The sequence below is a fragment of the Drosophila sechellia genome, chromosome 2R (assembly GCF_004382195.2).
Source record: "Drosophila sechellia strain sech25 chromosome 2R, ASM438219v1, whole genome shotgun sequence".
NCBI classification, from domain to species: Eukaryota; Metazoa; Arthropoda; class Insecta; order Diptera; family Drosophilidae; genus Drosophila; species Drosophila sechellia.
In genome coordinates this window covers 2,652,245-2,665,360 of record NC_045950.1, presented here as the reverse complement: position 1 = coordinate 2,665,360, position 13,116 = coordinate 2,652,245, and the positions used below count along the sequence as shown (strand labels likewise).

General features: G+C 43.8%; 4 protein-coding genes across 4 annotated transcripts; 2 read left to right on the top strand and 2 right to left on the bottom strand.

Annotated features, from left to right (window-relative positions):
- The first annotated feature begins 85 nt into the window (after window positions 1-85).
- On the top strand, window positions 86-2,448 carry LOC6619184 (trichohyalin). Its single transcript, XM_002043372.2, has 2 exons — window positions 86-911; window positions 1,347-2,448. Exons 1-2 carry the CDS (start codon window positions 411-413, stop codon window positions 2,358-2,360), a joined length of 1,515 nt encoding a protein of 504 aa, XP_002043408.1. The 5' UTR covers window positions 86-410; the 3' UTR covers window positions 2,361-2,448.
- A 1,377-nt stretch (window positions 2,449-3,825) lies between these two features.
- On the bottom strand, window positions 3,826-6,594 carry LOC6619183 (zinc finger protein 184). The gene is made up of 2 exons (XM_002043371.2): window positions 5,953-6,594; window positions 3,826-5,264 (listed from the first exon to the last, which is right to left on the bottom strand). Exons 1-2 carry the CDS (start codon window positions 6,371-6,373, stop codon window positions 4,432-4,434), a joined length of 1,254 nt encoding a protein of 417 aa, XP_002043407.1. The 5' UTR covers window positions 6,374-6,594; the 3' UTR covers window positions 3,826-4,431.
- A 798-nt stretch (window positions 6,595-7,392) lies between these two features.
- Window positions 7,393-8,597, bottom strand: LOC6619182 (eukaryotic translation initiation factor 3 subunit F-2). The gene is made up of 2 exons (XM_002043370.2): window positions 8,321-8,597; window positions 7,393-8,264 (listed from the first exon to the last, which is right to left on the bottom strand). Exons 1-2 carry the CDS (start codon window positions 8,420-8,422, stop codon window positions 7,509-7,511), a joined length of 858 nt encoding a protein of 285 aa, XP_002043406.1. The 5' UTR covers window positions 8,423-8,597; the 3' UTR covers window positions 7,393-7,508.
- A 2,609-nt stretch (window positions 8,598-11,206) lies between these two features.
- On the top strand, window positions 11,207-12,032 carry LOC6619181. Its single transcript, XM_032715745.1, has one exon. The coding sequence runs from the start codon at window positions 11,266-11,268 to the stop codon at window positions 11,662-11,664; it is 399 nt and encodes a 132-aa protein (XP_032571636.1). The 5' UTR covers window positions 11,207-11,265; the 3' UTR covers window positions 11,665-12,032.
- The last annotated feature ends 1,084 nt before the right edge of the window (window positions 12,033-13,116 follow it).

Below are 13,116 nucleotides of genomic sequence, written 5' to 3'. Positions count from 1 at the left end.
TTTCTACTTGAAAAATCATTCTGATTAGTATTAAAGCTTGCTTCGCTTTTACCATATGGCCTTTTACTTTCCCTACAAGCTAATTGACGCCGTTAATATCTGCGTTCTCTGCTAAAGGCCAAATTTACACCTTAAAACTACTAAGGAGCTTACACTTGCAGTTGGGCCCCTTTTCCTTCAGGTTCGGTGCGCTTGTGTCGTTGCCCTGGGCAACTACTGTGGCGTACGGGCAATCAATAAAAATATAAACAAGCCAGGCGAAAGTGTCGCTGCGGAACAGGCACAGGAATTTGGGTTTATTACGCCACTCTTAAAAATTCCCGGGCGATTCCTTTGGTGTGCCACTTTAGACTTTGGCCCCGTTAGATCAGCCACTTGAATCTTAATGGCCGATTAGTTGCACAAGCATAATGACGCCCAAACGAAAGCGTCGCGGACTCAGCGAGTCGCGGGCCAAAAGCAAAGACCAGGGACGGTCCAAGGCAGAGCACTTGCATCTGCTTGAGCAACTGGAGTTGGCCGACAGCTGCTGCGACATCTGCCACTGCGACTGTTACAGTTCCCACAGCAGCGGGTCCGCGAGTGGACGCGGCATTCAGCGGCCGGCGAGCGTCAAGGAGTTGTTGCAACTGGAAAACGACATTCAGACCCTGGAGCAACTGCAGCGACGGGAAAGTGCAAGCTGCCACCGAAGTGCTTCCAGGTCGCCAACAGAGCGAAAGTTTGCCCACAGCAGGCGGGGATCCTTCGACGGTCAGAAAAGAAGTGCAAGCTCAGGCAGGACTCGGCGGTCGAAGAGCGCAGGAAGTCGCAGTTGCGAGTCGCGGGAGAAGCAGCCTGCACAGAAAGTACAACCAATTCCTCAGGATCGTCGAAGGCGCCGTGCTCAAAAGGATTGCAAAATGCTTCAAGTAAGCTCAGATAACACGAAAAAGGTTATGAGATTGGACAACGAGCAATTTTAGAGTATATCCGTCCGTCTGTCTAAATGAACACCTTGATCTCAGAAATATCAAAACTGCAAATTTGGTTTGAACGTTGCCACGTTGCTTATTTTCATAGATATGTAAAATAAATTTTGGCCACAAACGGCCAAAATTGTCGTTTGTCTGTCCGTAAAGAGCACGGTGGGTCTATCGCCGCCCAACTTTGCAAGTTTGTTTCAAAGAATTTAAAACCCCACTCTAACGCCCACACACTGCTGTCACTTTTATTATTTTTGGCTCACGATGTTTTAACCAATTAAGACGTCAGTAAGCAACAAATGTAATCGCCGCTACGTAGTGCTCGTGCCCGATCTGGGAAAAGTCGCCTTCCTACCTTATAATTCTTTGCCACCTTTACAGAAATTCTTGGCCCCCCTCAACGACGCACACAACCTTTCCATTGTCGGACGGTCCAAGTCCAAATCCCAAGAAAATTTGGCTGTTGTGTCCTGCCAGCCGCAGATAAAGAAGAGCTCGTTATGCAGCTCGATGGCCAACTTGTGTCTTGCACCAATGGTGCGAGCCGCATATCAGCAAGTCCCCAGCCACGACCAGAAGATCCTGAACTGCATGGCGGAGAAGCGGAGGCAGCAGGCCGCCGATAAGGAGACGTCCTGGTTGGCGCGCAAGTTCTGGGAGAACGAGCGACTTGAGCGCCAGCTTCTTCACGTGGAGCAACTGGAAGCTTACAAGAATGCGGTTCACGACAAACAGTTCCAGGACTACCTGGTGACCAAGGCGCGACTGCAGGCTTTGGCCGAGCGCGATCTGGCAGAGCTTAAGCGATTGCGTGGAGCACTTAACGCCAAGGACGCTGCGGTCAAGAAGCGACTGGAGGCCAGGCGGCTGGAGCGAGACCTTAACATCTCACAGCGACGGTGCGAGGAGATGCGTCGCAGCGAGGCGGTCACCGTGCATCAGGAGGAGCAGCACCTGGACGACACGCTGCGTAAGCGCGACATCTGCATGCGGCTAACGCAACGCCTGCGACGGGCGGACGAGTTACGTGGCCAGCTGATGGAGTCGTACCTCAAGCGTATGCAGCTCGACAACTACATGGAGCAGGTGCATCACGAGGAGCACTGGCGGGAGCGACAGCAGGAGGAGCGGCTGCGCAGGGATCAGCTCCGCGAGGATATCGAACGCAAACGCCATCAGTCCCAGCGTTTCGTTGAGTGTCGCCAACGGCGCCAAAATGATCGCTTCCGTACCGCCAAGATCTCTGCCAGTCTGCGGGAGCTGGTGCGCCAGTCGGTCACACCCGAAGGTGCTATTAGCGGCTCGGTGGGCCAGGATAATCCAGCGCTCAACTCATATGTCCAGCAGCAGATAAAGCTGGGTCGCCTGCTCTTCGAACAATCTGCCAGGGAATAACTTGTTTGGAAGATGCATTTTTGATGGTTATGTACATATATACAAATTGTTGCTGGTTTTATGTTATTAAAGTGATTTAATACGTGTATTTCTATTTTTGTGTATTTATCTTGTAGATACATGTTACGGAATTCAAATTAGTCGCTTTCTTTTGTATCAAGCTAAGGCATGTTCTGCATAAGGTCCAGCATATGATTGGAATCCGATGCATAGATTTAGATCTTATCGCCCAACGAACAGTGATAAAAAAGCCGTACAATCAAAAAGCACCCGGTGAGGAGGTTGATGTCTGGATGGAGACAAAGGTGTACCCCACCCTGAACCAGGAACTGCAGAGCACGTTCATATGTGTACGTATGGGCAGAGTGAGCCTCAGTCAAAGGCCTTGAAGTGGGACAGTGTCCCAAGAGGAAAGACCCCTTAGTTTCCTCTCATTTCGCATCGATCACGTTTCGGTAGTGCAAATACTCCAAGTGACTAAGAGCCCCGCGAATTAAACAGAAGATGCACATGCATCCCAAACTGAGACAAGGTTATCAGACCCCATTCAGTCTGATTCATCTTCGACCTAGGCCAGCGGTCGCTTCCTGGGTTCAAGCTTTTAGTCTCTATCAAAGTTAATTAGATTAACACTTTAACTGCTCTCTCGGCTTTAGAGCTCAAGTGCATAATTGTTGCGGTGGTTTTGAAATTTAAACAAGTGTCGTACTCATGCACGGTGACATTTTGTTGAATAGCTAGTGAAGATTTGATAGTCTGTTTGGCCTACGCATTGAGATGCCTGCCCTAGGAATTTATGGCGTGGGTGGTTTTTACTAACCATGAAAATGTCAAAACGTGGCGATTATATTCATCCGCTTCACCACCGAAAGATTACTGAAAAACTAATATGGGAAAACTTATATATATACGTATATGACGACACACAAGAAATACAAAATATTCCTTAGGAAATAAATGAGAGGCCTAACAAATATTTTAATAAAGCGTATCGAATAAGTAAGAGCAAAATGGTTGCCACGCCCACTTTAACGGCATCAAACCGACCAAAACTGCCACGCCCACACTTTTGAAAAATCGTCTTGTTATTTCTTATCGTTTTTGTTTAATTTGGGTAGCAAATTTGTTTTTGGGGAATCACAGATTTGGAGAATTGAACTGTAGACTATGACTTCAAAAGCAAACATTTGTACAAACTTTTGCAACAAGACAACTTATAAAAGAATATATCGTTCAAAAGGATGATAGGCCTTGACTTCGGTTCGGCTTAGAAAATCCCATTGTCTTTAAAAGATGTCCTATTTCGTAAATACTGTTTCTGTTTCGCACGCTCGCTTCGTCACTACGCCAACGGCAGTTCGCACTGATAATAGCTGGAAAATTATACTTGCGCTTTTTCTTACAATCTTGCTGTGGATCGACCCTTTCATGGCCCCTCTGTCAATCGCTTCTTCTTGAAAAACGATCTGTGCTCACATATTTTATTTTTGTTCTAAATAGGTGGTAGACACACACATAAGAGCACGCGTGCAAATAAACCGAGGCTTTGGGCGATAAGCCCTGAATTGGGTTTTATAAGCCTAAAGTAAATATTGGGCAGAGTCCTTAGTTAATAAGTACGTGCTATCATCGTGGTGGAGTTGAACATATTATGGAAATTTTTGAAAATTAGCATTCTTGGCAAAATCATTTGAAGTAAGCTCTCAAATGATCAGATACTGGAACATTAGTAATCGTCACATAGCCATAAATTTAATTGCGTCATATTATTTTTGGGAATTGTTATTTTAGCTGATGTACGCTTTGACACCGCATCTTTTAAGCTTTAATCTTACTTTGATTACACATCAAACCTTCGGTTTTCGGTTTTTTTGAATGCTGGGTATTTCGCCACTTTCTGCTCGCAGCTGCGTTTGGCAATCAAGCGCTTTTGGTTTGCGACACTGCGACAAATATGATAAGATAAGACGACTGGGCATAGGAAATGCTTGCCAAATCCATTGTTGGGCAGTAATAATGCAATGCCCAACCATAATTAAAGCAGCCTCTTCCTAGGATGCGTGTGGGGGCCTCAGCTCTCGATGCCCTCCGTCTCCAACTGGGCCTCAATGATATTTCCGTGCAGGCGCACCATGTGGTTATTCAGGTTGCCAACGCTCTGGTAGCACTTGTCGCAGTACTCGCAGGCGAATGGCTTCTCGCCGGTGTGTACCAGGAGGTGGGAGTTGAGGTGGCCACGAGTGAAGAAGGCCTTCGAGCAGCGATCGCACTTGAAGGGCCGCTCCATGTTGGGGTTGTGGGAGCGCATATGGGTGCGGAGGTCGGACTTGGTGGGCCAGCTCTTCGAGCAGCGCTGGCACTCGAATATGCGCGGCTTGGCTTCGCCGGTATGGGTGCGCAGGTGGGACAGCAGCTGCGTGCGCAGGATGAAGCGGCGCTCGCAGTGCTGGCAGCCGAACGGCCGCTCCGTTGAGTGCACCGACTTCACGTGGTAGCGAAGACTGTGCCGCGAGGCAAAGTTCTTGCCGCACTCCTCGCACTGGTACCTCATCTCGCCCATGCCGTGCACGGCTGTCATGTGCAGCTTGAGCTGAAAGTTGCGAGTGAACTTCTTCTCGCACTCGGGGCACGGGTGCAAGGATCGCGGGTGCACGGCACCAGCGGCCTTCTCCCTGGGCTTGACATTATCCTGGCGCGGCCTGGGTCTCCGCATCTTGGGCTTTTCTGCGGCTTCCGGTGCCGGCTCTTCGGATGATTCCGGCGGCGTGGGGGGCTCGACTGCAAAGAACTCGGCGGTCTCCGGCTGGTGATGCGGAGTGTTTAGGCTGCCCGAATCCACCGACGATTCCCAGTACGAGAGAGTATCATGTCCACTGAGCGAGTTGTCTTGGAAGTCCAGGCTTTCTGCGGTCGTGAAAAAATTATTGTTAAGATATGGAACTTTAAAGGGCAATATAAGCAAGAGAGCACCAAAGTCGCCAACAAGTCAACCGAACCTTGCAAGCTGCACTAATTTACGATCAAAACAAAGTAACTAAAATTTGATCACTTAGTGATCGAAAACATCGAAGTAACGGACTGTTTCTATGGTAGCTAAATGATATAGTTGCTTATCAAACCGATATTTTTCAGTTCAAAAAGTTGTGATTAAAAATAGCGTAAGTAGATTTTTTATTTATTTTTCGATTATTCCTTTTGCAGCTGTATGATATAGTAGTCTGATCCGGCCCATTCCGATAGCTGATAATTTTACAAGAGACTAGTAGAGACTCGGTTATTGATACTGATAAATATATATAATCATATATGTATATATAGCAAGGATATCCAAAAACTACTTTTATCGGATCCTTTTATGTTACGAGTATCTATATGTTCATGAATGTAAAATTTGTGCCTAGCTGATTGTTTATAACATTTTATGGCTTAATACATATAGAAAAACAAACTTAATTAAATTCGAGCTGGTTATCAGCGTGCTATCAGCATGTGTCATGTTTCATAATAAATTTTCAATTATGACCTAATCCTTAGTTCTTTGACCGGCCTTGGCTTTTAAACCCATATGATCGCCCCGTGCGTTATAACTTACCAAAATCAACGGTCTCCATTAGGGGCGCCACATGTGCCACCGGCTTGGTTGTTTGCAGGGGCATGGACATCGGTCCCTCCAGGCTGCCCACTTCTCGCTCCAGGCACTCAAGCACATCGTCCAGGGCCAAGGCGTCTCCCACGGCCACCGTGTGCTTCCAGTGCTCGTGCCGCATGCGGAGCACCTGCTCGGAGTGCTCGCAACGCCGCTGGAAGTCGCGGGCGTCGTGCAGGCGACGAAGGCACAGATCGCAGATCACATCGGTGAGGTTGTCGCCGGGATCCAGGCGCAGGGAGGGAGCGAGGGCCTTCAGCTCCACCGCCAGCTGGCTGGAGGCGTCATGGAGACTGTGGTAGAGCGGCGGTTGCTCCAGCAGGCAGCAACGGCAGACGAGCGGGTGGTGCGGCAGCAGCGAGAGCATAATACTTAGTTGCTGAAATCCGGACGGAGGATCGCGGTTTACACTACGAGTTCAATCAAGGAAGCCCCGATCGATACGGACGTTTGGCATATTTGTTTTCCTCGCGTTGTAGTCTTAGCTCAGTCTACCTGGGTTTTCATTTTGAAGTCGGATCTCATTACGGTTTGACCACAGGCTTAATACTTGGTGCGTCTGCTCGGATCGCCGGTCGCTGGACGTCTGAGGGTGTGGATCCGCATCCAATCCACTCCTCAGAGCAATGTTGCCAACGATGTCTATCAGGAAAGGCGACCGGGGCACACCGATAGCCCTTGGCTTGAGCGATAAGTCAGAGGCGGCGGAGGCGTCGGTTCGTCTGAGGGGTGGGGGCGCAGAGAGACAACGGGAGATTCGTCTGCGGAGAGGGGTGTCGTAGGGCTACTATCGACGGTCAACGTCAACGTTTGCTAATTTTCAGTTCGTGCCAGCTAATTTATTGCCCCGGTGGACATCCGCCGACTGTCCCTGAACCGCGATAAGGCTTTATTATCTCGGCATTATTTGGGTGGTCCACATCCCCGACACCCCCACCACCTTTCCACTACCATCCTCCGCCGTGCCCTCTTCGTCGAGATTTGAACAGACCGAAATAGATCTGTACTGGACCTTATCACCGTCCGTAGAGATCGTCGATCCGCTGCGGGTTTCCCAGCACTGTTGTTACATTTACCGCAAACTTTTTGGTGCCTAAACGGCCAAAGGAGTTGGCCAAATGACTCGCTTTCTCTGATAATCTCTTACCAAAGGGACTAAGATCCGGATGCTGGAAAAGAATGCCGATCAAGCGTTGCCTATGAGGTTTTCGGACAACGCAAAGTAAACTGTGTAGAACGGGGGAAGCCTTAACGAAAATCATTTGTTTTTGGCACGAGCTCATAATCACCGCTGGATTCGATGTTTCTAGATTCCAAAGTTCACGAGCCGATACTTATTTAAGAATTTCTACAGAAGGCGTGCTTTCTTGTTTTTAAATAAGTGTGACCTACATCCTTTATTTAATGAAAGCTCAATTTATTAAGTGGTGTAAATAGCGAAAGGCGCCTGAAATAACAGATAAATGATTGATTGATTGATCGAGTCAGTTTTTTGTCATTGTTCACTGATCCTGCATGCAAGACAGCTTCTCGCTGATCTCCAGCTGTGTCTTTATCATCGTGGAAAGAGTGATGGCCATGAGCATATCCCGCACGTTGGTATTAAACATGAGGCGAAATTTTTCCGAGTCAAAAAGCGGCACGGCAGTGAGAGCGGCTTGAAGGGATCTGCCGACTAAGTTGTCCGGTTTTTTCTTCCTGGCCAAGACATCGTTGATGTAGCGCAGCAACAAGTCCAGGCGCTGTTGTATGTTCCTGGTGGCATCCACCACTTGAACCAACTCTGGGACGAAGCGCTCCATTTGCTTGCTTGCCTGTTGCTGCGATTGCTTTTCTATGCAACGCACAGCCACCAGATCGGAATTTTCGCTGCTAATCTCCAGTGGAACTAATGAGAACATCAGTCCTTTGGTGCCACCAGGCACTCCCATCTCCACAGCACAGTACAGTCGGGTCGAAAGTCGCTGGTTCTTAAGGGATGCATCCACTAGGAGGTGCAGTGGCTGTCGTTCGCCGCATTCTCTGACATAATAGTCGTGGATTAGGGACGCGGAGCGGGACACCGACTTCCCAGTGCAGAACCATCCCAGCACACGCTCGTTCGGATAGGCGAACATATTTAGCTCTAGGACCTCGGAGGCATATGCCATATCCAGATCAATGCGTTTGTTCTCCGAATGCTCCTTGTGCGGCACAGTAAAACAGTTTGTGATCTCGATGTGGTCCTCCTTGGTGCGACCCAGCAAAGTGCCCATAACCTTTGATTTGATCAATACACGATTACTGGGCAGTAGATGAATGCGCGCACACCTACCTGATTGTCACCTTTTGGTCGGCGATCGTAGGCGTCAATAATTTGGAAAAGCACCAACGGCTTTAGAAACACCTTAGCTCGGATGCTTAAATTCCTGGACATCGTGAGTTACAAAAATAATCCACTTCAAAAGGAAACTTGGCAAAGCAAACTTGGCTGCGCTTGCTTAGCCTCGATCCAGTGTTGTAAAATATAACTTAAAAGGGCACGTGCCAAAATGTACTCATGCCTGTCTATTTAGAAACATTTTGAAATGGTAAACAGAAACAAGTTTAAAATAATTTGAAATTAATCATCTTACATTATTTTACAGATGTGTATGCTATAAGAACAAAATAAAAACAATTAAAAACATTCTGTTTTTTTACCATATAGTTATATAGATTAAAATTTAGTAAAAGTCTATTACAGTAACTCTTAATTTACGTGCGCGTTTTTTCAATTTTTATTTATTTATATTTTTTTGAAGTGATCGCTTTTATTCAAGGTCATGAGTTTGTTACGAACACTTTTTCCGTAGCCCTGAGTATTTAGTGGTGAAATTGGGATCTCACTATATTTCTCATACGGCCTAATGACTTTTAATTTAATTGGCGCCCTATTTTATAAACTTAGTTAAGTTGGTAACGAACCAAACGAGTAAAACGTTCACATCTCAAAACCAATGAGGTCATTTTGCATGGGAACTAATTTATATATTTTAAATATTATTTCTTAAAAATAAAATATTTATAGCGGTTAAAGAAATTTTCTACCCAAATTCGTTATAATACTTCTTCTATGTCTAGTGTATATATCGGGATATATCCTTGCTAATAGAAGTATACATAAAATGTAGAAAATGTGTGCATATTGCCCAAAAGGAATATAACATAGATCTTCTTAGGCCAAGATGTATGTAGCGGTAACTTAAAAATATGAAATTTGTTTTTAAAAATATGTATATTGCTGTTAGCCCAACATATTGTATTATAAACAGTGGCAATCTAGCCAGCGTAGATTTTACACGCAGATCTTGCTTGAAGCTTCTTTTAACGGTTTTAGCTCGATAACGGGATATTTATGTTCCAAATTCATAAAGTGTTTGTTTCAATTCACGGCTATCATGCAGTACCCGCTTTCCATCTTATACCTGTAGTTCGTGCAGTATAAGGGTAAACTTAAAGATATATGGCTAGAAAAGGATGTGTCAGGTAGGAGGAAGCGTTTACCGCCTTATAAAGTAGATAGCCCTGAACACCTGTCTGTCTGTCCAAATGAATGTAGAAATCTCGGGAACTATATCTCCGGAGTGCATCAAGCATGCAGATTGTAATAACACTACACAGCTTGTCCCTAAAATGATGTTACTTTAAAACTACATACTTCAGTATGTTCTTAAAATTCGTTGATTTAAATTTAAATTTTCATACGGCTAATAAGCTTTAATTAATCCTATCTGATTGATGTAAATGCAAAATGGGCAGGATAAGAATGTCAATTATTTATTAAATACTAAAAATCTAAATTCCTTAATTGGCAACCGTGTTAAACATAAGCCAGAAAATATATTTTAATGAATGCAGACCGTGAGCACAAATCGGAAATTGAGTGTGAACTTGAACCTCCATCAAGATGCCTCCAAATTATTTCCGAAGGCGACAAGTTTAACGCAAAGAAAATGTACACCTAGTGAGGCGTTAGTTTTATATTATTTGAGGAAAATATAAAAATTAGTATCATTAACAGCTTTGCACTATTATTAAAGAGTTTGAATGAATATTTAGTCTAACGAATTAGCATTGTGACATACACTTCTGTCAAATAACCGTTGCAAAATATGATATAATAAAAAAGTAATGATGTAAGGTTGATATGTAAAGACATAATAAAATATATATATATTTGTTTGTCATTTTTTAAATTTCTTTTAAGCCTCTTCGACCTACTATGAAAAACGTACAATACTAAAAGTACATTTTATTAATTTGTTTTTATACGATTCTTAAACTTTTTTTGATTACTTTAGCACTCTCGCAAATTTTAAAGTTCCATCAAAAATGTAACATGTATATATTAAGGAATTAAAAATGTTGTTGGTTCTTAAACAGGAATAATAGTTTTTTTGCAGCGTTTGAATCTTAGCCCCTAATCATTATACATGGAAATAATATTGTCACGTCCATCATGTCACGTTCGACATATCATTGCGTCTTTATTAAATGACTCGATTGACGTAATGTGTAACCAGTTCTGAAAAGTTAATTATTTTTCTGAAATTAATTAATTGAAAACATAAATGGATTACGGGAAGATACATATGTAGATGAAACCAATTAACTTTGTCCGGTCGTAGTAAAGATAAAGTTATATATAACTAGGTAGTATACTCAATGTCCATTTAATATTATTAAAAACAAGAGAGTCTGCTACAGTCGACTTACCTGACTATCAGATACCCGCTACTCAGCTACTAAGAATGCGAATGCGAAATTTCATTATTATACCCGATACTAGTACAGTAAAAGGGTATACTAGATTCGTTGAAAGCTGATCACGAACAACAATTTTTAATTTTTTTCTCATTTTATTGTCCAGTATCTATCGATATCCCAGAAAAATTATAAAATTTCGCGTTTGCATTCACACTAGCTGAGTAACAGGTATCTGATATGAAATACTATATGTCAAAATATCAAAACATTTTTCAAAAGTGGGGAGGTGGCAGTTTTCTCTGTTTTTGGGCGTTAGATTGGGCGTTGCAACATGAATCAACAAACTACCGCTCGGCTATTGATCCTGATCAAGAATATATACTTTATATGGACGGAAACGCTTCCGTCTGCCTTTTACATACTTCTCAACGAATCTAGTATACTTTACTCTACGAGTAACGGGTATAATAGGTTAGTTAGTTTAAACCTGTCAAATCAGTGAACCAAAAATTTTTCTCTAGCATCGCCGGCATGGAATTTCGCAAAGAATTTCTAAATATTTTGTTCCTCCTACAAGTCATCTACATTGTGCCGATTGGGATTATATGTTTGTTGATCGTGGCGTTTCAGCTGACGGGCTATCACCTCAATGAATTTCTACTTGACTCCTATATAAGCTACATACAGCAAGCCAGTTCGTACACTCCGCAATCTTGGGAAAGAGGGATCAACATAATGGTGTGTGTCCACGTCGCCATCCTATATGTGGTATTTCGGAAGAGGGAGCGTTTGAGGGTGCAGAATCTAGAGGATACCCGGCGCCAGTTTCAGATCGAGGATCTTTTTCGGTTGGAGACTGAGTTCGTGGAGCAGCTACGTTCCCAAGGCATCGAACTGGAGGATTCCACATTGGATTCGAGCTGCGTATAAGCGTCTTGGCGTCGCATTCAGGAGCCAATCAAATATCTCGTTAATGCCGCCGCCTTGGACAATGTTAATGCTGTATTCATCGTATGAGCGTATATATAGATCGCTCGCTTGATTGCCCAGAATTGAATTCAACATTTGTCCGCCGTGCGCTACACCTACACGGCTCAATTACCAGGCCGATCCAATATAATCCTCCTCGCCCGAGTTGAACGTGCTCGGCTGGCATTACTACACACAGCTTTTATACTATATGTACAGATATGTATTCGCGCACTGTGAGATAGATCATTGTTTGGTTCTGCGCATGAGTATATTTTTATCGCGCACTGTGCCCCTTTCTTTCCACCACTTGTGGTGTGCACTTTTTACTGTTTGAAATAAATTGTAAATGATTTTTATTAAAATTTCCGCTTAAATTTTCAACGGTAATACTGCGCTCTATTTGTATCTCTTCTATCTTTTTGTGATTTAAAAATTTCTTGCGGAAAACAAGTTTGCCGCGCTAATAAAATTATTTTTATGATGCATAGTTTCGCGATCTTCTTATATCCCTGCGCACATGGCACAGATCATCACTAAATCTTTTATAAAACCTCATTCAGGCTTTTGTAGTGATGTCACAGGCCCTTTCTCAACCAAAGGCCAACTATTTAAGTTCGAAAATACCAAATTTCCCCCTATATATTATAATATATAATAATATTATATGTATATAATATATAGTAATATATCGTAAATATTATATTGGGATCCCCAAAACTAGTTACTAGCGGACAGTTTTACAGTCACTGATGCCGAAATAATATCGGTATTCGTTGAATGAATAGGCTTCATAGATTTTATGTAGTTCGGATAGAAATGCTGAAGGCACTTCACGGCAGTTTTCAAGCTGTCAGCACTATGCAATCGTTTCCAGAACGCGATCAGGACCAATTGCTTGGTTGACTTATGATAATCGGACTTATTCAGAAAATTTCACGTGAAAGTTATGCTTTGATTAAAAGCAAATGCATTTTAAATAAAAGGCCAACCATGCACCGTATACAGAAAAATCGTATCGTAAAATCGACCTGAGTAAATTCACCATTTTTATTTCCGACAATGCACAGAAGCGCACTTCCAACGAAACGCATGTGTCCATCTGTTTTAGGGTCGCCCTCGTCTATAGACGAGCCGAAATTCACCTGAACTCGCGGTGCTAATTTCCATAAAACTTTGCGCAGCCGCAGAAGAAAGTGGCGATTAATGAGCGAAAATGCGACCTTCAGACTGCAGCGGCGCACTGGTGGATGGAAACAGGTATACAAGGCAAAGGAGCGGCATAGATTTTCCCAAAAGTCCCGCCATCCGGTGCACTCACCTGAGAGAGCGTGATATATATGTATATATAGAGAGAGCGAGAGAAATTGAGAAGGAAAATCGGAGAGATCGAGCGCCTTGCAACAGGTGAGA

What these genes read in the sequence shown, in the direction of transcription:
- LOC6619181 (XM_032715745.1), top strand. Translation starts at nt 11,266, where the DNA reads ATGGAATTTCGCAAAGAATTTCTAAATATTTTGTTCCTCCTACAAGTC.
- LOC6619184 (XM_002043372.2), top strand. Translation starts at nt 411, where the DNA reads ATGACGCCCAAACGAAAGCGTCGCGGACTCAGCGAGTCGCGGGCCAAA. An exon ending in AGGATTGCAAAATGCTTCAA is followed by an intron (nt 912 to 1,346) that starts GTAAGCTCAGAT and finishes CCACCTTTACAG; the next exon opens with AAATTCTTGGCCCCCCTCAA.
- LOC6619182 (XM_002043370.2), bottom strand. Translation starts at nt 8,422, where the DNA reads ATGTCCAGGAATTTAAGCATCCGAGCTAAGGTGTTTCTAAAGCCGTTG. An exon ending in GACCAAAAGGTGACAATCAG is followed by an intron (nt 8,265 to 8,320) that starts GTAGGTGTGCGC and finishes ATCAAATCAAAG; the next exon opens with GTTATGGGCACTTTGCTGGG.
- LOC6619183 (XM_002043371.2), bottom strand. Translation starts at nt 6,373, where the DNA reads ATGCTCTCGCTGCTGCCGCACCACCCGCTCGTCTGCCGTTGCTGCCTG. An exon ending in AATGGAGACCGTTGATTTTG is followed by an intron (nt 5,265 to 5,952) that starts GTAAGTTATAAC and finishes TCACGACCGCAG; the next exon opens with AAAGCCTGGACTTCCAAGAC.